We start from the raw sequence: 25,680 nt of genomic DNA, 5'->3' as shown, positions 1-25,680 counted from the left end.
CGTCACAAATTTTTGCATGGTTAAATAATGTGTCCTAACATCGTATATGAAATTTTATGATAATACACCTCAGACTTGGTTTTTTTTTTTCTTTTTTAAGAAATGAAAAAATTAACCCCATATAACTCGAGAATATGCTTCCCTTTTCTACCCTGAATAACGTTTTGATTTTTTTTTTCGGGATCCGAATAAAATAACTTGAAATCTACATCCGTTATTCTGAATTGCCTACCTCGACAATATACCAGCTTATGGAAGGAACTTAATTGTCAGGGTTGCAAAAGGGCTTCGAGGAAGAGGTTCCGAAGCTTCTTTTGGCGTATGAATTCTAGTTAGATTTTCGCATTGCGCCTTTCTACATTTTCAGTCATGTTTATTGCGGCATATTTAACGAACTAAAACGTCAGTCACTCAGGCCCTTGTTTCACCTGAAATGCTACAGCCTTGAGGTCTGCTTGTCGTGGACAACCTGAGGCCGCCTGTGAGGCGCTCGCGAACTAACAAGCGGCCTCATTTTTAAAATGAGCTTTGTAAATTCATTCCATTAACAAAATATATATCGTATTACCAAATTTCCAAATAACTACCTGAGAAATTATGTCGAAGAAGGACTGCCACTATAAGCAAATGCTTGAACACGTGGCAGCCCAGGAAACCTATCTACATAATACACATATTATATTCGTGTTCGTGGGATTAATTGGCAAACATGCAGTGTACCTATAGCTATTGTCTTAAACGTAGAAAAACACTGTTGGGCCGTGAACTCTATGCTATGGTGCACGTAATCAAGACGTAGCTATCACTACAAAATATTTAAATTCTGTATATCACTTGTGTATTTCTTTATACATCACAGTCTCTTTCTCAGACGTATTCAATTTATTCAGTGTTTACAAAGCGATGATTTTGTCTCTTGCACTAATGTTTGAATTTCTTACAGTTTAATAATTGTTGTTTTTTGCTCAATCACAGCGACGGGCTACATGAACACGCAGGGACCTTTCACGAATCCACGAAATCGTAAGTGTCTTTGCTTCAGTGTCGGCTTGCGGATAGGCCTAACATCTTAAACTCTTTCCAGTTAAATAGTCAACTTTTATTTTGGTTTTGTTTTTGTTTTGAGGGGTTGTCAGGTTTCTGTTGGGTATTTTGTTTGTTTTTTAAGCTTAGTTGTGTTGCTTTTGTTGTTGATCGACGCCTCTCCATGTACAAGAAAATAAATGTTTCTCTTTCATATCAGTCTGTCTCTTCATGAAGAAACCGTTTACACAAAGCCGTAGAGCCGGCTGTAAGCTGACGATTGTGTTGGCTGCTTACACCTATATAACCATGGTCTGTCCCAGGGCCGTCATCGGGCCACATTTCATCACCGACAGTCCTCGTCTTGCCCAGAAAAGGGGGGGGGGCAGGAGAAGTTCTCTCATTTCCCCAAATTCTCTCAGTATGCTCTTTTATGAAAACAATATAACCTTCTTCATATAAATAGGGAATGTGAGAAAGGTTACCTTAAATAGTCTTAAATTCAAAAGAGAAGCAGTATGCGTGAAATTAAGATTAAGAAAAAAAGGTTCAAGATTCAAGATTTAAGATTCAGATTTATTTTCATTTCCATAAGATAAACAGAGAAATTCTATACAATGTATAAGCAGAACAAATTTGTAATAATTGCAAAAACGTAAATTGACAAAATACATGTGAAAATGAGTAACAATGAAGAAAACGCAATTGTATTTTTTTTCAAATATATAGGGCCTACATAATATGCTTATAGTACAAGCAAATTAAGGATGGGAATGGAAATGAGGGTCCCACTAAACTGTAGATTATGTGAATTGCAAATACTTAGGGGCACGTGGGCATGGTTACTCCTTAAAGGTTTTATGACATCCAAATGCATGTTGATTTGTGTTGATTCATCATGTCCTCAACACCACTTTTGCGGTGAAACGAATATCTAGAAACATGTCATAAAGAGTTTCACCCCAAAAGTGGTGTTGAGGATATGATGAATCAACACAAATCAACATGCATTTGGATGTCATAAAACCTTTAAGCCCCTACAGAAGATTTAAGTGTGTAGGCCTACGTCCCTGCAGTGTATACGCACTTCTTGCCCAATGTTTGCAGAGCAATGATGTTGTCTCTAGCACGAATGTTAAGTGTCTTGCATTTTAATTGTTGCTGTTTTCCTCAATCACAGCACCCACGCCGCCTTATTGGGTCACGGATGGACCAATTGGTAAGTGTCTTTTCTTCAGTGTTTGCTTTGCATGTGCCGAACATCGTAGACTCTTTTTAATTTAACAGTCAACTTTGGAAATAAAACATACTTATATTACTTCCCGATTATTTTTTCTTCACTAACCTAATCCAAATGATGTTTGTCCTAGGATACACATAGATTTTGAGGAAAACAAAGTCTTTAACCCATAGGGTTTTCTAGCCGTCTCAGTCTTAATTAATTCCCTTGCACACTTTGTACAGGGCTTTAGTTTTTCGTTGCAATGAGTCAACCGACTAGTGATCATAAAGATGTGTACATGGCTATAAAAATCCAGGTATGTAACGATAGTATACAAACACGTTACCACAGATATAAATCTACAAAGAGCGGAAATGCAGATGATTATATTCAGTATAGTTTTGGCTAGCCTTGATGGAGTGTTTAAGGAAGTTGATTGCAAGGAGAGGGAACACTATCCCACAACTCAGAGACGAGGGCAATACACTGTATATTGTTCCACGGACCGCAAATGAGGGCGCAGTATCATACACCGTTAATATCCGCATAGTGCCTGAATGAGGACAACAAAACAAGTAACGAGTAATGTCTAACGTGTGAAAGTTTCAATCTGTTGCCTGTTTATATATTCAACTGCTGTCTATCTGAATATCAAAAGCCGCGGTCACACTTGCAAAAGATCGGGAAGTCTTCTGCTAGTGTGACCACGGATATAGAAACTCTTCATCATTCATGGACAATATCACTTTCACCTCCTTAGAGAGGCAGGGAATAAGTGAGCGAAGATTATTTATTATTATTATTATTCACGTTTTCTTTAAAAATACAGGGTAAGTCTCATTCAAGCCAGAGGCCTGCTTTTCAAGAGAGCCCTGTAATTGTACAGATTCATTTTGCACATTATGATAAAAATTATACAGGGAAATAGAAGATAATACAACAAATGACAATTCAAAATACAAAAGATTAAGGAAATAGACATAGTCAAAACCTTACATATACACACAAGCGCATATACTCATGCGCGCATGCACATCATGCACACACGCAGACACACAGACACGCAGACGCACACACACACACACATGCATACGGACACAGACACATCTGTCTTTAGAAGATCCATGATAACAAATAATGCGTTTCATTAACATGTTACAGTGTACACTACTGCCAAATAAGCTTACTAAAACATCGATCTAATCTGCCTTTTGAATGTTGACAGTGATGGACACGTTTGTACAGTACTTGGTAGATTGTTGTATAAAGAGCATGCTATGTACGAAAAGGAGCGTTTCTTATAGTCAGTACGCGGGTGCGGAATGAATAGTGGACTATTGAGGGCGTGTCTGGTATAATACAACACAGGGCGTCTTTCGACTAAAGGGTTTAAGTACGGAGGGGCTAAATCGTTCAAGATTTTAAAAACTGCAACACAATACTGGTATTTTAATCTCCCATATACAGACTGCCATTTCAATGAGTTTAGTAAAACAGCTTTTGGAGTAGTATAATCAGCTTTCAGAATTAGTCTTGCGTATTTGTTTTGAAGCCTTTGTAACTTTGATATATTACCTTTCGTGCAATTCCCCCATACCACTGCACAGTAATCTATGTGAGATAAGATCAGGGAATAATATAACTGTATCAACATATATTTGGGTAAGAATTTTCGGATCCTCCTTATACATGATATAGCTCGAGAGATTTTGCTTATGATTTGGGAAATATGTGGTGACCAGTTAAGGTTTTCGTCAAAATATACACCTAAGTATTTTAGACCAGACACGCGAAACATTTTCGATCTTTTTTTGGACAAAGATCTTATCTTATTCTATTTTGACCACCTGTCATGAGTGGCACAAGAAGTTAAATGGTTTCCATGCTCTTGCGAATAGATGTCAAAAGGTTAAAACTGAAAACTCCCGATCTATTGTCATTTTTCGATTTTTAGATAACGACGTTAATTGCGGCAGCACATCGATGACGGTGTATGTAGACAGGGCGCTTATCGATAGTCAGGACGTTCCCGGCGACATCCACTTCATTGACGACAACTGCGTTGGCTACTACCACGACCTCGATCACGTTGCCATCTCCACTCGATACGATCAGTGCGGCACCATTCAAATTGTAAGTGAGGAATTGTGTCGATTGAATAACGCATTTATGATACTTGTGCACTTAACGGAGTCAAAACTCACAAAGTACACATTATCTTTACGTACAGTTTGTATAACGCAAGTACAAAGCAACACGGACAAAAACAGTCTGAATGATCAGGTGATGAATCATTTGCATATTCTTTCCAAAACCTTGTGTGTGCTTCTTGAAAATGACACACGATACTCTTATAGCACGCAGATTAGATGATTCTCAACGCTGTTGATGAAGTGAAAACACCAGCGGATGTAGCATTGCAACTGATTGACAAGTTAGTGTATTGACAAGTGTAGAATGTTTCTCGAAAGGATTTCCACCAAACACTAACTCGTGAATGTACTTGTTGTTTTTCATGCTTATTATTGATGAAACGATCTCATCAAGCGATCAACCGATATCTGAATGAAATGAAATCATATTTGTCGCCACGGCATAAACATTCCTTTCTGATCAAAATAAAAGGGCATGAATGCATGTTTTCAACATGTGCTGAAACATTGCGGGATACAATCATGACAATCATTGTATAAACCGAGAATGCTCATTATTTCCATTACATTCTTCCATCTATGCAGCAAGAAGCAGACTACATCACGTTCTACAACAAAGTTACGTACTACACGCCCCGCGATCGAAGTGGGACCAATCAGATCATTACACGTGAACATATTTTGCATATCAACGTCACGTGCAAATTGGAACGCGAGGAGACGTTGAGCGAGAGCTTCTATCCGATCAGACACAGTATCGTGTACAGCGAGGTTTGTAATATTTCCCTGTTTGGGGTTCTTCATTTACCTGATATAGAAAACAAAGAAAACTGTAAGCAGAAATAATAGCTTTATCAATATGTTACGAAATGAGAGCACATAGCCATCACTCTAGTTTTCTGCCAGCTACAAGGCTTTTGGAAATTATTACTCTCTTGATATAAGATATTACTTATTTTTTTGATATCAATTTATTTTACTAATTTTGAATCTTTGGCATGACACAAATTTAAACCCTGGATTTTTGGAATGGCAGGTGTCATGCTGAGCATCTAAATGATACATTGTCAAAGACACACACACACACACACACACACACACAAAGAAAATTGCCAAATTGTCAGCCAATTTATCTTAATCTTAATCTTATTCTGACATTCCGGAGTTTGGTATTAACACGAAATAAAAAAGAAATATGGATATCTTCATATACATACATACATTATATATATATATATATATATATATATATATATATTCTTGCATATATAGTATGAGAGAGAGAGAGAGAGAGAGAGCAAAGAAGGTAAAGTGTATAAACGCAGTGTTGCTGCTACATCAGCCACGTTGGCTTATATTGAGGAGGAAGGATCAGTAGGGTAGCATATAAATATATGTATATATATATATATATATATATATATATATATATATATATATATATATATATGTCATATACATATATTGCCTACATCTTTTTTTTTTCTCTCTCTCTATACCCATTTATTTATTAATTTATTCACTAATTTGACCATCTCTATAACGTTTATGTATGTGTCTCATTCACATTGTTAGTCTCTTGCGTATCGTGTGGGGGCGCTGTGGCATAGTGGATAAGACTCCCGACTCCCGATCGGAGGACTCGAGTTCGAATCCCGCCCAGTGCTTACGTCCTTGGACAAGATGCTTTTACCCACCATGTCCCTCTCGACCCAGGTGTATAAATGGGTACCTGGTAACGCTAGGGTAATAACAATGACAGGGCCCTCTGGTAGAGCAGTGGCAACACTGATGAGGTTACCCTGGGTGAATAAGACATTATTATTATTATCATTATTATTATTATTATTATTATTATTATTATTATTATTATTATTATTATTATTATTATTATTATTATCATTATTAACATTATTATTATTATTATTATTATTGTTATTAGTATTATTATTATTATTATTAGTAGTAGTAGTAGTAGTAGTAGTAGTAGTATTATTATTATTAGTATTATTATCATTATTATTATTATCATTATTATTAATATTATTATTATTATCTTCCCACCTAGACTGGATACGGCGAGTTTACCATAACCATGGAGCGGTACACAAGTTCGTCGTTCAACTACGTGGCCAATGATTATGAGCTGGTCCAGTTAGGCCTACCGCTATACTTCGGCGTGAAGCTGGTGGCCTACAGCGATCTGACACTCTTCATAGACTCCTGCTGGGCCACGCCCACCGCGAACCCGCTTCACGCCATAAGATACTCCGTTATCGAGGATGGGTGTGTTTTTTGTTCTGTTGTTTTATTTTTTACTCATAGAAAGATAATTTCGCGCATGCACAATCCTAGCTGCATAGCAGTGCCATATCACGCCAAATCCACCCTGCATGTTGGCTGCTGAATAAGAATTCAAAGCGTCTGTAATAGTTTCTACCTGATATTCTGCTTGTTCCCAAAATAGAATATTTACTTCTAACGCTATCGTATATCATATCGATGAAGAAAAAGCAATTTAAGCATTGAGTAACATCATTTTTCAAATTGGATAAACATATTGTCTGCTGAAATTAACGAATATATAACAAAGACCCCCCAATATATGATTTAACTATGCCCCCACAAATATAATCCAACAGCAGTACGATGGGTTGGGGCGGGGTGGGGGGGGGTGGTGGAGTGAATTAGAAAATACACTTGATATGGGGGCTGAAGTACACCTGCAGGTTGTCGAATTCTTCGTGAACTTCAAAGTGCATCACTCTTAAACTGTCATCCTAAAATGACAATGAAAAATATACGTAGTACATTCTGTTTCTCATCTCTGAACAGACATCTAATACACTTTTTAAAGTCATACGACATGCCGTAGAAAAGGTAGATAATACAAAATTTCATCTTGAAATCTACAAATTCATCTAAGGAAGCGTCCACTTATTGATGTTAAGGATAGACAGGTTTAATGCTACACGTATGTAAAAACATAAAATTACATGCATCTGAAAGAATCTTGAGCATTACAGATACTTATAATTTGAGAAGTTTTTGTCACTTTGACCTCCTGTGTTCCATAAGTCCTTGCCTTCAACTTTAGCAATCGCACGTACTAATAACGTAAAAATGTAACTCCGTAATCTTATAAATGTTTTCTCCCGTATACATGGCAAGGCTAACGGGTATTGTGTAGTCTGTGCTTGAACGAACGTGTGTACCACAGGCGACACGGTGTTCAGTTCCGTTCAGTTCTATTTCTGCATCCCGTTTTCATTTAATATGATGGTCTTATAGATCTATCAGTACTAGTTAGTTTATACATTATCGAAGATATGCTTGTACGATCAATTTTTATTCGTGCATTATTCAATGTTGTATATAACAATAATAATGATAATAATGATAGTGATACTACTACTACTACTACTACCACTAATAATGATAATAATAATAATAATGATAATAATAATAATGATAATAATAATAATAATAATAATAATAATAATAATAATAATAATAATGATAATAATAATAATAATAATAATAATAATAAAAATAATAATAATGATAATAATAATAATAATAATAATAATAATAATAATAATAATAATAATAATAATAATAATAATAATAATAATAATAGTGGCTACTTGTATTGCGCACAGGTCCACCTTTCCATGCTTTCGGTGCTCATGGCGCTGCACAGAATGAAAAGATAGATATATATACCAGGTGTTACCAAAAACATTTTCCACTTTTGATCCTTAATAGTTCGAAAACTATACATCAAATTACACTGTCATTGATATGAGTAATAGCTGTGTAGTGTACAATTTAGTTGGTGGTGATTTAAATATGAGAGCATGAATCAGTTTCGTTAAATTCATGATTAATTTTAATGTTAAGTTCAATAATTTTGGTCAAATTTGAACCCTCTGTACAAAATTGAACTTCACGCAAGAACCAGTGATGTGTATGTGAGTGTGTGCTCGCAATGACCCTGAACAATAGACATGAATACCAAGAATAACACCTTTTCAGAGCTCTGCTGACTGGGCTTCTGGATTCTTGCTCTAAGGCACATGAATGCTTTATTAATAATTCATGATGGGCTGCCCTGGGCACTGCTAGTCTGAATTCACGGTAAGGGGTAAAATGCATGCACATGAAAAGAAAAAAAAATAAGCACATGTTTTCATGTAATTGCATACACTACATTTCAGGATGAATATAGACCAGCTGTGGCAGTGGAATTTCTCATGAATATGTAATAGAACATTCCAATCCTGGCCATTGTTCAGGACCATTGTCAGGGTGTTAACCACACACTGCCATACACACCAATTGACCCCTGTGCAAAATTAAAATTTTGTACAGAGGGTTGAAAACAGAGCAAAATCTGAAACATAACTTGAAAATAAATCTTGAATTTAATGAAACTGATTTATGCTATCATTCTTAAATTACCTCCAACAAAATTGTACACTTTTCAGCTATCGCTCATATCAATGTCAATGTTATCTGATATAGTTTTTGAACTATTAAGGATCAAAAATGGGAAGTGTTTTTTGTAACACCTAGTATATACATGTTCAAACTTAACAACAGAGAAGAAAATGGCAAACAACAACAAACACATAGCAGATAAAGAACACAATTGTTCTGAACATTATAGATTGCAATCATACTCCTCAGTGTGAGAGGAACAGATATGTTTTAAGTTTTGATTTGAATGTTTCTGTAGATGACAGTTTCCTTAACTGAATAGGTAACTGATTCCACAATGTTGGTCCCATAACGGAGAAAGCACGATCACCCCATCCATGTTTTACCTTGGGTGTTTGGAGTAATAATGCATCTGATGATGAACGTACATTGTAGACTTCGTGTCGGATTGTATTTGGGAATAGAATCACGTAGGTATACTGGGGAAAAGAATGAACTGAATGATGTACTTATAACAGAATCTATATTTATATTCATTAGAATGTAATTTTATATCCTGGACCTGTTGGAATTAAACAGGTGTGGCGTAGATTCCACAGTGATCTCCTACAACTTAGGTGTGCTATTCAAAGGCTTCGCTGTCGATGCATTTACCTTCATCGGAGATTACGAACAGGTATCTACCACACTCATTCATGTTCTACTGTAAAAGTAGTTATTTTCGCGAACAGTTATTTTCGCGATGAAGTCACAGACATTTTCGCGACATATTAATGTATTGGCGATGTGACAACGAGGTGCACAAAGATACTCGTGGGCGTATACCCTAGCGTGTGGCGATATTTTCGCTTGTTGTTGAATACGCCACCATGTAGTGATTCGCGAAGTTCGCAAAAATTAAACCTCGGGAAAATAACAGCTTTTACTGCAGTGCTGAGAACTAGTAGTTGTCCTTATACTCATCATGATGGATTGGGGTCTAACCCATCAGATCCTGGGATGTTTTTCTTACTGCGGAAGTTATCATCAAATTGGCAACTATGACTTTTGATGCATGTCTTATATTGACATAATGAGTGGCCCACCTCTCTACAAGCTTGATTTTCACGTGAGCCTTGTTTTCAAAAATGCAATAATTTTGAACGAAAGTAGTTTCATATTTATGCATGTTGATATAATCTTGTGTAGTATATTTTTGGTCACTGTTTTGGGAAAATGTTATTTGGAAATAAAATATGATTTGAATTTGAACTGAATATAATTATTTGAAAAAGAATACAATTAACCTGTTAAAGTCACTAAGTCTGCACAAAATCGCATATAATAATACACATAATTAACAATTGAGAGAGAAATAATAACTACAATCTTCTTTTAACGTATTGCCAATTTAAGATTGATTTAAAAAAAAAAATCAGCAAGGTAGATTCTTTGGAAACTTGTGCAACTGAGCTCAAAAAAGTCCATGTGAATTACAAAGACTCACAAAAATTGAAATGACTTGTAAAACTTACAAAAAAAATAATAATTACTACAGAAAACTATACAGAAATGTTGATTCTTAGACTTCCTGAGTTATCAAAGGTGAGGTTCTCCTCCAAAGAAACACGTGGATTCAGATTATACATAAAGATTAGTGAAATTTATGCAGTTAAAGGAGATCTCCGAATGTTTTTCAGATTTGTACATTTGAACAACTATAAATTAGTTATACTGAGGACAGAGTTTCAGAATTTATGATAATTGGGATGAAGAATAAGAATATTTTCGAAATTTATAACAAATTGCAATGAACAAGGATGATGAGATAGCAGGGTCACCATTAGAATGTATGAGTTGGGACTGAAGGAAGCAGAACAAAAAGAAGAAGGCATGCATAGATTATACACAGGTGAACTCGCAAGCACGCGGTATTGTTATGGAATTACACTGCTACGTTTCTGAAATATGTGAGCCTCCTATGTCATCGTCCTTGTTCAGTGTAAACTGTTGAAGATTTTTATAAAGTATTGTTTCTTTGCTCAAGAACCACGATAAATTCCACATATATATATATATATATATATGGAGCTGTTGGTTTATGTACTACATGATGTGAAATTGTGAAAATCGTCTGGAATGCCCCTATTAACCTTTCAGATAAATGGGACAGTCCTTTCAAATGTAAGCACTTTGTAGGTTTTTGTCGTGATACAGTGAGCTTCCCTGTCTAGAAGGAACTTTGTAGCAATATATGTCACCTTAGAAGAGAGATTTAAAGCCAATACAAAGGAAATAGATTTCCACCTGTATAGTTGTGTCATTGTTTACGACATCGAAAGAAAACTTCGCTTCAATGCAGACTATACGGTCAAAGTCGTTTTGACCTACATGTCCCAAGTAGACTGCTGCATCACAGACGTTATATTGAACGGTCAACAAAGACCGTTTGTGAATCTGGATATGACGTGGCTGGATCTTCTGACATTTGATTGGCTGTCTCGTCTGCTCTAGGTATTCATCCATTGTGACATCCTCGTGTGTGACAATGGCGACTCCAACTCGCGCTGTAGCAGGGGCTGCGTGACGAGGGCAAGGCGTGACCTGGAATCCAGGGGCTCCCAGTCCAACCCGCACACCCTCTCGCTCGGTCCCCTCTCAGCCTCCAAGCCGCAAGCACTGAGCGCGGAGAATGCAGAAGGTACTTGATAAATGCACAGTGCATGATGATGATGATGGTGGTGGTGGCGATGGTGGTGGTGGTGATGATGATGATGATATGATATACAGGGCAGCAGCATTGATTGTTTTTCTTTGGTTTATGTTCATAAATTTTGTATAGGTTTCATTTCAAGTATTTCAGACGAAATGAGTATTAAGGAGAATACACTGAACTGATGTAGAGTTCAACCTCAACCGTCAAACTACCGCTTCAACCAATAAAACTATACACATCATGGGTGTTTGGGGAGTAGGGGTACATCAAATTATCTTGAAATATCTTGAAATATATCTTGAAATATAAAGACTGGGTCTTATTGTTTGTTTGTTTTTTGTAGGAATTGTGCTATTGCTGTTTTTATGTTAATTTTTTTCTTTTGTTTAAATTGTTGCTTTGTAATGACAAGATCTTGTTTGAGTTATATTCAGTGATGGTTATTTCTTCAAACACCAAATAATCTTGAAATATGAAGTCTGGGTCTACTCTGTTGTTTTTGTTGCTGTTGTTGTTGTTGTGTTATTATTGTTTGTTTTTATTTTCTTGCTTTTTCTTTGATTGTTTTAGTAGTTGTTTTTTAATGACGATATCTTTTTTGAGTGATATTCAATGATGGTTATTTTTTTTTCAGACTCCTCTGTCTCCACACTGAACGCTCTGGTGATCGCTGCAGTCGGATTCGTCGCCCTAGTCGCCCTCATTGCTTTGGTGGTGGTAAAGCGTATGCGTGCTCGACCACAGTCGCGAGGGTACAGCCAGGTCGATATGTCCGTCCCTGACCAAGCCTAACTTTCTCCTCCTACTTGACCAGCAACCACGACGACGATAATGAACCACGTTTTTCTTCCAGCAGATCAGCAATGAATGGAAAACTAAATTATTGTCAAGTTCAAACGAATACAAAAAAAAAAATGATATGTAGTGCTAAAATATATCATCTGCACATCAGACTGCAATAAACTAAGCTTCTTTTTTCTGTATTACTGAAATGGTAAGATTTGGGAAGGACATTTTGGAACTTAACCCACTAGTTTACATGCTTATCTTCCTAGTTCGTTACAAACGCTTTGAAATTGTTTACCCCAGGGTAAGCATAGTTTTGGATGTGTATTCTGTTTCAGGGGTTAAAAAATACTTATATTTGCTTTGCTGTGTATTAGACTCAACCTACGTCAGTAGACATTGCAAAAATGTCCCGCTTTGAAAACAAATAAGTCGCTTATATCATGTACATTATGGATTCATGAAATGCAGAATCACCTTTTTAAAAATAACATTGATTTCTTCAAAGTATGGTGTGATTAATTGATCGATTGATCAATTGATCGATTGATTGATTGATTGATTGATTGATTGATTGATTGATTGATTGATTGATTGATTGATTGATTGATTTGAGTCATTTGATATTCTTTGAATTTTCAATCTTGATTTCAATTTCTATTGGTGCAATAGTAGATGATATACAATGTCGACAAATTGTATTCCCTCTCGTACAATACAGCCAAGAGAGCAGAATGTTTCATGCGCGATACTGAATAGGATTTTGACATGAAATCTCTACCAAGAGTTCAACATTCCAAATTGGAATTTCTCTTAATTTCATAGCAAAGGTTTTGCTTTGGAATAAGCTTATTTACGCTGGCGCACATCCTGATGGAAGACACCATAATGTTGTAGATTGAAAAAAGGAAATCATTTTTTTTTCTGAGGTCTTCGCTACTTATCAGAAAGGTGTGTTATTTCAAGGGCGTATCTATTCATTAATAATAGAACATCAAATATAAACAAGCCATAATATGTTACTCCAGACAGAGACAGAACGTAAAAAGGAAGATATAATAATCGTATATCCCATCACTTTCCGACAATACGTTATTACATTAAATTTCCCGGCATCAACTGCCAGAGGAACACTACACCTGTTGGTCTATAAGTTGGGATTGAGCTTCTTGGCCACTTTCTAACCCCTCCTTCCTCATTATTCCAAAAAATAGAAAACATATATACGGTAAAGAAAAACAAAGAAAAGCAAACCACCATGAAGCATTCTTCAGCTCCCCCCCCCCCCGTGTGTCTTATTCTCTCCTTTCATTGCTTTAAATACTCAGATTTGCTGCGCTTCGCTTTGCTTTGCTGACTTTATTCGAATTCGCCAACATGATGAATATGGAGTGCATGTATGCTTAAATGAAATTGAGATTACTTGGCCTTCACTATGATTAAGACATTATAGAGAAGTTAATCATGATAAAGTACTCTTCAGACTAGAATTTGATATAACTATAAAAAAAAGTTGAAGCAATTTCTTTAGGTGGTACTTGTCGAAGAGTAAAGTTCATATATCTAGATTTTAGTAAGGTGTGCCCACTAGCTGCTAATGACGCGCTTGCGATCTTCAAAGCTTATGTGTGATAGAGTAAAATGTGCATTACATAATAGTGATTTATTACAATATGTGTAGGCCCTATCTGGTCTTTTGTTTAATTCATGGATATGTAATTTCTCTTTTTTTTTTTAAAAGGGCGTATTTTGCTTTGTTTTGCTTTGCTTTGCTTTTTGCATGTTCTGTTAAGTGCTGCTGCTTCTTGATTAAAGTAATTATGATAAAGAAATGGATCTTGTGTTTCACGCCTCGTTATTTCAATTTGCTATAAGCAATATTTCTCTCCGAGTGTATGATGGAATCGTCAATATTATGACGTAAGAAAGAGATCTCGCCATTCTTTCAACATTAAGTAAAGAATCGCACTATGTTCTGTCGTAAATAATCATTCTCCTAGCTTTTGATGATGACATTTACAATGCTTGACACAATACATGTACTAGAAATAGACATATGGACGGAATACACGTAGTTGACTATACATGATATAACTATGATCATTATGCAATGCTTATTGTAGTCTCTAAAAGAAGATGTATAGGCCTTATATCCCACATTTTGTCGAATACAATAACAAGGAGGGTCTACAGAACATTAACTAAGTCCATTGAAAGATGGTGTGTATGTGTGAGTGTGTGTGTGTGTGTGTGTGTGTGTGTGTGTGTGTGTGTGTGTGTGTGTGTGTACAGTGTCATTGCCTGCACATTATTTTCGCTGACGGCTGAATTTCAGTTCTAAGAATCCAAAAGTTGTGGTTGTGGTGGTATGTGTGTGTTTGGACAGGGTATCGATATTATTCACTTTTCTTACCTTTTTGATTGAAAATGTTCCTAATATGCAACATACAGTGCGCACTACAACGCTGAATTTCAGTTCTGAAAAATAATGCATAAGTTCCCTCGTGTGGTGGCGATGGTGTTCGGGGGGTGGTTGCACCCTCAACCTTCGATCTATTTCAGTTGACTTTGGGACACAGTGAAAAGACGCATAATACGCAGAACGTCAAGTGAAAGACAGCACGATATAGCTTTTTAGTGATGTTTATTTATTTTCTTACTTTTGGATTTAGAATTTTCCAAATAATGAATATGCCACCTAAAGTGTGCTCTATAGACTGCAGAATTTCAAGTGTAGATTAGCAAAAGTTCCCTCGAGTGGGAAAGGGTATACACCCTCCCTTTCTGATCCACACCTTGGACTTATACAGTATTTCCCCCCCCCCCAAAAAAAAAAAAAAATACAACGGATTTCCGTATTGATAACTTTTAATGTGATTAAACTTTATGAATGTCATTGCAGGGTCTAAAAATATAACATCTTACCTATATTTTGCAGAAAACCCCATTCAATTTGGTTAAGTGGTCACAGAGAAATGTGAACCTTTGTAAAACATGTCATGGGTCTGTTTCTCCCAAGTTTAGCACTCTAATATGGATGGTCTTGGAACTGCACATTAATGTGTGAACAAAATGGACAGAACTTGGACGGAAGGGAATCGTGACAGCATGCTCTACAAAGATCCTCATTTCTCTTTGACCACTGAAGCAAATCGAATGTGGTTTTCTGTAAGATGTGGGCAATGAGTTATAGTTTCATACCCTGAAATTGTATTTCGATTGATACACTATTTTTGAGGTTATCGTTCAAAGTTCAAAGTTCAAAGTTTATTTCATTTTTCACAAAAACATATGTTTCACTTCATTTAGTAACAGAAAATAAGGTAAGTAGAACATAGTGTAATAAAAAGAGTATAACAATTGAGGACGTAAAGTAATCATACATTGTATTGCAAGAAAGAAACATAAGTGATCAAAGCGAAATACATGTATACCATTGTTTTAAATGCGAAAAATGGAGGGACCCACTAAAAAGACAGAGCTTGTAGTATGTGGGTCCCTCTGGAGAGAAACATCAACGAAAAGATAAATTGAACCGTCGTATATACAAAAAGATAACAAAGTGCAAGAAGTCTGGAAGCCCACTAGAAATTAGATTAACAGATAAATACATTTATATAGACGCGAACTAACATAAAACAAGACTAGACAGCAAGACAACTACTAAAGAAAAGGTTGTAAAGGACAAAACGGGATGGACAAGACTGACGAACTGAAGACAAAATAGCAGACAAGAACTCAAAGAAGAGACAGAAACAGTAACAGAACAACAGAAACAACATAAACATAAACATAAACATAAACAGCGATCTTCGGCAGAAGCATGCCGAGAGAAACAGAAGATAGTTACTGGGGAAAGCGAAATTTTGACGCCTTGAAGAAAGACAAGAAAATAGAAAATAGAGGGATATATGAGCCGAAGTAGCACACGGAGAGTCAGCTACTAGACTCTTTGGGTAAAAAATGGCATAGATGACAACATTGCAAACATCCAGGGGAAAAATACCATTAATTCTTTAAGTAGGGGACAAAGTAAACAGGTTAGTATAAAAAAAGGCCAAGAGGTTAATTCAGTATTGTAGGGTCATACGATTGCAATAAAAAAGACTTCAGTCTCCTCTTGAAAGAGTATATGGATGGGGCATCTTTTAAGTCATGATTCAAAGAATTCCAATAACTTGGGCCTACATAAATAAGTGAGTTTTTAGCAAAAATCGTTCTTAAAAGAGGTAAATGAAATTCACCAGATCGCCTAGTGGGATATTTATGAAATGACTGATTTTTGAGGAACATAGAATCAAAAATAGATGGAAGCAAGTTATTACAATACTTGTACATAAATTGCCCTAAATTGAACAAAAACAAATCTGTCATTTTTAAGAGCTTGTTGGAGGCAAACAACATATTTGTATGAGAACATACAGAGGAATTACAGATAACACGAAGAGCTTTCTTTTGTAAAAGGAACACTTTGTCTAATAAATTCTGATGGGTGTTGCCCCAAACTAATATTCCATAATTAAGATGAGGCAATATTAACGATGAATATAATATAAGTAATGATTTGTGTGAAATATGAAATTTCAATCTGTTTATTATACCTATATTGCGTGATACTATATTACAAACATTATCAACATGTGATTTCCAGGAAAGTTTGTCGTCCACAATGACACCCAAAAATTTGGTATGTGAGACTCTTTGCAGATGAGAGTCATCTAATACTATATTCATACTTAAACTATCAACAGTGTTACTAAAAAGCATATATTTCGTTTTTTGAGCATTGAGTGATAGCCTATTGGCCCTGACCCAATTTGTCACTTTCTTCAACTCAATGTTGATTTTATGAACAAGAAAATCAATATCATTATGGGCAAAAAATACGTTTGTGTCATCTGCAAAATGAATAAAAGAGAGGCTGTCGGATACGCGACAAAAATCATTGATATAAATAATGAACAATAACGGCCCTAAAAGACTTCCCTGTGGGACGCCGCATTTGACTTCTCTGACAACTGAATCATAGTTTTTAATTGTTACAAATTGTTTTCTATCAACTAAATAACTCCTGAACCACTCCAAGGCCTTCCCACGTATTCCATAATGCGATAACTTATAAAGTAAAATATCATGATTGATAGTGTCGAAGGCCTTGGAGAAGTCCAGGAAAATACTAACTAAATGAGAATGGTTATCAATTGCATGAACAACTCTATTAACAAAATGCAAAAGAGCATGCGTAGTACTATGTTTCTCGCGAAAACCAAACTGATAATTCGTAATAACCTCATGTGCCTTCAAAAAATTAATCATTCTTTTATAAATGAGTTTTTCTAAGACCTTGGACAATGACGATAATAATGAAATTGGGCGATAATTGCTGATTTCAAACTTATCACCTGCCTTAAATATTGGGATTACTTTAGCTAATTTCATTTTATCGGGAAACACACCGTTAAAAATTGACAAATTGAATATATGAGCAAGTGGATCAGCAACCGAGGAAATAACACCCTTAAGTACAAAATTATCTATCTCATCATAACCAGAACTACGTTTATTTTCAAAAGAGGAAACTATATCAATAATTTCAAATCTGTTAGTTGGTGTGAAAAATATGGAATCGGAGTTACGCTGACCTAAAAATTCAGTAAAATGAGTCTCTGTTGCAGGAATGTTATAAGCATAATTTTCGCCTATTTTTGAAAAATAAGTATTAAAAATATTTGCAATATAAAGGGGATCATTAATCAATTCATCATTCACTTTAACTCTATCAATGTCAGAGTTTTTACTCGGAACATTCATGGCCTGTTTTAAAACTTTCCAGGTATTTTTCATATCAAACTTATATCTCGATAATTGCTTAGAATAATATCTTTTCTTTTCAGAACGTAAAATCATTGTCAAAGTATTTTTGTATGATGTATATCTATTCTTCGATCGCTCAGTTTTTTCCATTTTGTACTTATAATACAAACGATTTTTCCTATTAATTGAACGAAGAATTGATCTTGAAATCCAAGGTAACCTGGGTGTTTTTTTATACTCTGTTCTATTTCTTTGTTTTGGAATTACATCATCTAAATGATGATTGAAAATTTCCATAAAATTATGAAAAGATATATTAACGTCATCGCTGCCAAATACTCCTGACCAGTCAGCATTCTCGAGAGCCGCATCAAAACTAGCTAACTTTTCAGGTGAAACTCTACGTCTGAACAAAAAAGATGAAACAGGTTTAGTATTAGCTGGTGTTTTAGGTGTAAAACAAGTCATTATTGGAAAATGATCGGTCATATCTGAAAGAATTATAAAAGAATCGGGGAGGGGTAAAATATTACAAAACAAGTTGTCAATGAGGGTGGCAGAGCGATCTGTAACACGTGTGGGTTTAGAAATAAGCGGAAGAAAAGACGAGGACAAAAGTGTGTGGAGAAACTCACTAGAGATACTATCATGCTCAGACTTCAGCAAATCAATATTAAAATCGCCGAGTAGGAAGCAATCCTTATTTTGAAAAACGTGTGAATTAGCCAGATCTGAAAAATAATCTAAAAAATCATTAGAATTTGAATTAGGGGGTCTGTATATAACGCCTACCATATGAATTTCTACATCCTGGGATAAAAATTTCTATAAACAAAGATTCAACAATATTGTCCATTCTATTATAGAGATATCTTCATGAATAATAGTATCATAGGAACGTGCTACATACAATGCAACCCCCCCTCCAATCTTATCAGACCTATTGTTAACAAATAAATTATAACCCTCGATTGCGAAATAATTTTCTGCATTGGAAGCTAACCATGTCTCACTTAATCCGATAACGGATAGCGACTGACTTGCATCAGATTCTAATAAGAATTTTAAATCATCAAAATGTTTATTCAAACTCCTTATATTTAAATGCAAAAAAGAAAATGTATCCTCAGAAAAATTATGAATTATATTTTTGTATTGATTCATTGTAATATAATTGCACAACTTATTTTGGGTGATATTATCATTACTAAAATCAAAAGGCAATTCATTTGCAGCAGTGTTCAGGCTATCGGTAACAAAATTATCGTAAGGGGTGGTTCGTATACTGGTTGACCCAGTCACTGGGTCAGAGTCTAAGCCTGTGTCCCTAAACAATTCAAAAAAATCATCGTTCGATAAGGAATAAAATGGAGCATTCAAAAAATTAGCCATAGTTACGAATACAAGACGAATCTTTTAAAGTCTGCGTCATCGTTGAGGAGGGTACCATTGTATTTTTTTTTTTTGACATACGGTACACAGTGAAAACCCACACACGGATCAAGAGGTTACAGATATCACGTTTTAGCCATTAGAATATTGTCCCTGAATTCTCATTTCCCTTACTTTTTACTGAAGAATTTACAAATATTCCATAAAAAGCGCACCAGATCATTTAATTTCAGTAAAAATGCAAAAATTCCTAGTGTGGCAGGGAGCGCGCTCGCACTTGCTTGAGTGCTCCCCTCCCCTTTCTCCCCCTCAGAAAGATTCATGCATACATTGCTGTCATACACTTATAAGCTTTAATGTGCGGGCGCTATTTCTATCTTTCAGCGGGAGGGTAGATCCTATTATCTGCCTTTGATGTTTGCGTCCCCCCCCCCCTCCCCTTGGTTACATGAAATCGTTGCCCCTGCGTGTATGACCTATGCACCCTCCCCCACTCATACTGAAACACTGCTAAAATGGTCCGACAACCTACACGGTGACTCGGGGCTTCGGCACCCATGTGGGAAAAAAAATGTTCCCATGGACAGGGGCCTGCGTGGATGTCGAACTCGTGATGTACAGAAGCTGAACACAAAGTCAGTATTAAAAAAAAAAGAGGGAATGTGTACTTTTCATATTATGACATTTTGTGAAATTCTCTTCATGTTTTCTATTGTTGTACAGCACTAGCTGTACATGTATTAGTCTACTCATCCGTGAGCGAAGGCTGCAGCAGCTGAAACTTAAAAAATCCCTAACTTTACAACAGATTGTCCGATTTTTCTCAAAACTCTCCTGATGTGTTCTTTATTGCTGCATTCACCCAATCCGCATGTTGAAAGTATATTCTTTTCTACACAAGTGAAATTGCTAAGAATGCGGATCGAACCGGCATATGAAAATAAGGTACACTCCAGACGATTTGTGCAATTCCACATTAGACATAAATATAAGTAGCATCATATATAGATTTGTGGAATTTATTGTTGTCCTTAAGCAGATAAGCCAATACACTAAAAACCCAATACACACCATGCGCAAGGATTGTGACATATGAAGGAGGCTCACATATTCCAGTCATGTACATATATATATATATATATATATATATATATATATATATATATATATATACATATACATATATATATATATATATATATATATATATATATATATATATATATATATATATATATATATATATAGTGACAGCAAAGGACTTAACCGCAACATGGCGGGGCGGGACAGTTTCAAATATTATTCAAATATTCAACTTTATTAAGTTAATGTAATTGGCAGCAAAACTTGCACATAATAGACGTATATATAACATATATAACTTATACTGCGCCAAATTCACTCTGTAGAGTATTTCTGTATTGTAATTCCATTACCTCACTTGTTCACCGGTCGATTCACCTGTGTAGAATGTACGCGTATTTTCTTCTTTTGTTCTGCTTCCTTGAGCGCCCAATCATGCATCCTTAATATGTGCTGCTGCTATGCCATCATCCGCGTTCATTTCGGTGTGTTATCAATTTTGAAAATATTCTTATTTCTTATCCCAAACATTATAAATTCTGAAACAATTTATAGCTGTTCAATGGCAAATGTCTCAAAACCATCCGAAAGTCTTCTTTAATTTCTAAACAACAAAACATATTCTCTTTAATGTCTCAAGACCTCCTTAATTGCAGGAAACATAAATAGGACACTCAAAGAGAAGGTAAAGCCACTAGCTAACTGCAGTGTAAATCGACTGAAAACATTTACTTGCACACAACTCCAACGATGTATTATGGTTGCAACCATATTCTGAAAGTACACGGCACACAATCATGTACACCGTCCGCCAATGTTAAGTAACTGAAATACACACCTTGCAAATTCGGTTTGAAGATTTGCAGTGTATGTTATGTCGACCAAAAGGGGAGAAGAGCTTCCAAATAAGAAGAAAAGATGATTCAGTGGGTTATGTAATGAGTCAGCTGCATTGCTATGTCAGGGCATGAATCAACAGTGTTGGGCATACTGAAGCCCCTCCCGCTTGTGTCTTAAATAGACATTGACATAGAAAAAAAGCAGCCAACCTGAACAGGTAAAATTAGTTCCGAGAGAAACTAATAAATGATTAACAGGACAGATGACTGAAAAAAGGTGGGAGAGGTGAGAAATAGGGGTCATTCTCTTGCCGATTTTTAAATTTCAAGCCAATTAAATTGCGTAGGCGTGACTTCGATGGAGGTCATTATCATAATGTTGTCCTATCATATTTGGCTTTAGTGGTCAATGGATGGGCGAATCATACACTTTATTACGAGCACAGGAGGCACCTTTAAAGACAGACGCAGAAATCACATTGAATCCGAAGGATGAAAATGAAATACAACTCTCTTAACATGGGAACTTACAGGGAAAGACGTAGATCATAATATTAGATGATGCATCATAAAGCAAATCAAACACATAAAAGCGAAGAAGCAGAATGTGTATATATATATGTATATATACTGTATATATATATATATATATATATATATATATATATATATATATATATATATATATGTATATATATATATATATATATATATATATATATATATATATCTCATATATATATATATATATATATATATATATATATATGAGATTAAAACCTAAAATGGCATTAAAACGCTTTTTTTTTTTCAAAAACATGCGCTTTCCTCGCCAGGATAAAGCGTTTTAATGCCATTTTAGGTTTTAATCTCATATATGTATATATATATATATATATATATATATATATATATATATATATACATATGTATATATGTATATATAGTGTGAGTTGTATATCTTCAGCTAATAAACCCCTGGGCCGTCGCATCTTTTAGGAGTGTGTATAACGAGAGTAAGGAGGCGGTAGACGTTGCTTTTGAATCCTCACAAGTGATTTTACTTTAAGCTTTCGGGCTTTCTGCCCTTTGTCATGAGATGTGAGATGCTCACTTCACATTTGGCCCAGTTACATACCGGGAGGCAATTGGCAGCCGGTTGTCGGTGGGGAACCGAAGCATTTGTGGTGGTGGTTGGAGTTAGGCCTGCTAAGGTGAGGTGTTTTATTTATTTTTACATATATATATAAGTTGTCAAATTAAAGCTGATGAACCACTTTGTATTTTAGTAAACATATCACAAGAATAAACCATGTATTCTTGACATAGCTGACTTTTGAACTTCTGTTAACTTTTTTAGGAACACCATGTATATGTATCGCACATAATGTACGCTTATAATATGTAAAATATACAGCAGATTGGTTGAAACAGATTGATAAGTCAGGCAATAATATATGAATAAAAGCGTCATATTGGAGCTGCTAAAGACCCTTCGTTTTGAAATGCAGCTTATTCTGCGAGTGCTATGATAAAAAGAAGAAGCTGTATTTGCTAAAACCAGTAAATGGAACCTTGTGCCGTTACCTTGTAGATAAGCAAAAGAAAGGTGGATAATACCATCAGTAATAAGACATCGCGCACGAATCTTTTATTTTAAGAGAGGAGTTTATGTTTGTAATAATTTGCGATTGAATGGCAACATGCAAAAAGTTCCTTTAAATTTTTTGTTGCTTTTTTCTTCAATATGGTATGTTTTTGTGATGTTCGATTTGATGTGTATCTTTCATTTTAGACCATCAATGTTCCAACCATTTGCCTTTAGATTGGTACTGCAAGGAATTCGGGGCTATTCATTCTGTGCTGGTCATGATAATTATTATGTGAACGTGGAGCCAAGTGTGATCTCCATAGTCTGTAAACTTTGTTGTCAGTTGTGGTAATACAAAAATTTCTCAATCTTTGAGGTACCTACGTGCTCCGAAGATGCAGGTTTCGTATCCTTCCATTGTTATTTTTCCAGACAAGGCAATGGTAACATTATTACTCATTTTCTCTCACTATCTCTATCCCAATGTTGATTCAGGCGAGTAATAAGTTGCCGTTCACATGCACACGTCATTAGTTTTTAAAAAACGTGACATATTCACCGCTCTTAGCACCATCATTTTATCAATGTCATTGAGACTGACTGTGTGCCAAACAGGTGGTATAGAGTTAGATTCAACTTACGCACGGTAGGATCTTGGTCACCCTCGGAAGATATCCAAGAAGAGCCAATAACCAACGGACCAATGAAATTGCTCCATTAGTATGTCTCCCTCCTACCATGGACCTGCTCCAACCAATCAGAGCCTTCTGCCAAATGTTCGCATCAGACACATTTATGATACCAATGCCAGTTTTGCCAAGGATGAAGAGAACATTCATACGGCTTCCAAAAATGAGGATTTCTTCATCTGAGAATGCACAAATTGCTAACGGCAACTCGAGGTGTCATGTACAAGGTAGTAACCCTGTGATGAATTAAAACACCTCACAGCCAAAAGGTTAATTCTGACATGCAATTTCAAAAGAAATTGCATTTTTAATAGTGCTCATCACCAACGTCAATTATCTTTGCATCCCTTCTGGTTAACGAGAAAGGGGCGGGTCAGGGAAAATGGGAACATAATTATTCCCTTATTCTGCCAATTATCTAAAGTGGCTATTTTGAATATCCCTGAGCTGTAGAAGAATGTGCTCTTCGTTCGTTTACACATTTTTCATTGGCTGGAGAAAGCTGTGACTAAATATGACGGATGATTTGGAAAGACCGAAGGACTTTGGCTGAATCAGAAGGGAGAGGTAAGGGTAAGGGGAGAGGGAGGAGTTTAATGAAACTGCTGATTCACGAGTGTGTGGGTGAGTGTGTGCGTGTGTGTGTGGGGGGTGTGTGCGTGTGTGTGTGTGTGTGTGTGCGTGTGTGGGTGCAATAGATAATTTCTGTAATGTATCGAATTCACGGATATTTCGTTTCCTATCAGCCTAGGTGCCGAGCGATTTTATTCACCTGCTCTCTCCAAGAAGGTCCTATAAGTAATTAGGAACGAATTCACCTAGCATTCATCAGTCGTTGCTAAGTAGGGTAGGCCGCCGGCAAACTTTGTGGTTGTTAAGTCAATCTTTTGTGAACAAACCATGCGCAGAATGTGAATACATTACGGAAACGATCTGCCGCAAGAGGTACACCCTAAGATTTGATGAACATTGAAGATGAGACAAAACCTAAAGACATACACAGCCAGTAAATGTTAGAGCAACTTATTGCGATGATTCTGTTGCTCATCAAAACTCAAAAGACAGCGTTTAGATATTTTCCGGTAAAGTCTCTGACTTTTCATGGCTCCCAATCAATATTACGCAACAAACAAAAAAAGAAGAAAGAAAGAATCAAGTGAAGGAAAGGGAAAGTGAAAGTGAAAGGATGGAGAGAGGTGGAGATGAGGAGGAGAGGGATTCTGTTGACGAGGAGGAGGAGGAGGAGGAGGAGGACGAGGAGAGGGGAGGGGGAATGAGAAGAGAAGTTGGAGGAAGAGGGTTTGTTTGTTTATTTCATTCCCATCTGAGAAGATAGCTGGATAGCCCATATTCAGCTACGCTAAGCTGATCTTCCATGGGGTCCAGTTGGATGCAAGGTGGGACCACTGCACCGGGTTAAACACCCTGCTCTTTGCCATGAAGCAGGATCTTCTACGTGCATGAGTTGTGACTCTCTCACTAACTGAACCTCCATTTTATGCCCTATCCGAGGGACAGAGTATTTTGCCTCTTGTGGTATGATTACAAACGACATTGCTCAGTGGGACCCGGGAATCGAACCGAGGTCCTTAGGATAGTGAGGCAGACGCGCTACCGGTTGAGCTAACTCATCGACCTGTGGTTGTGAGGGAGAAGGAATATGAGGCAGAAGTGAGCTGAGGTGACAGAAGAGAGAGTAGACTGAGAGATGGGTATATAGATGAGGAAGGAGTGACAGATGGATGGAAGGAAGGAAGAGGAGAAAGAAGAGGAGCTAGGGATGGATGGTTTGATTTTCATAGTTTTTATGGTCAGGGGAATCATAAGCACGAAATAGAACAGAATTTGTTTCAAAATGAAGATGTGATTTTAATGCACTACTCTCGGAATATCTAAAAGTGCGACTCCTACAAGCTCTCAAGGTTATACCAATTGTTCTCATACTTCTTA

At 36.2% G+C, this 25,680-nt stretch overlaps 1 protein-coding gene across 1 annotated transcript; it reads left to right on the top strand.

Annotated features, from left to right (window-relative positions):
• The first annotated feature begins 990 nt into the window (after positions 1-990).
• LOC140240660 (ZP domain-containing protein-like) lies at positions 991-12,704 on the top strand. Its single transcript, XM_072320413.1, has 8 exons — positions 991-1,023; positions 2,204-2,242; positions 4,200-4,378; positions 4,984-5,169; positions 6,467-6,684; positions 9,421-9,517; positions 11,335-11,521; positions 12,171-12,704. Exons 3-8 carry the CDS (start codon positions 4,229-4,231, stop codon positions 12,326-12,328), a joined length of 996 nt encoding a protein of 331 aa, XP_072176514.1. The 5' UTR covers positions 991-1,023; positions 2,204-2,242; positions 4,200-4,228; the 3' UTR covers positions 12,329-12,704.
• The last annotated feature ends 12,976 nt before the right edge of the window (positions 12,705-25,680 follow it).

Source organism: Diadema setosum, chromosome 17 (genome assembly GCF_964275005.1).
Source record: "Diadema setosum chromosome 17, eeDiaSeto1, whole genome shotgun sequence".
NCBI lineage: Eukaryota > Metazoa > Echinodermata > Echinoidea > Diadematoida > Diadematidae > Diadema > Diadema setosum.
This window is presented reverse-complemented; position numbering and strand designations above follow the sequence as displayed.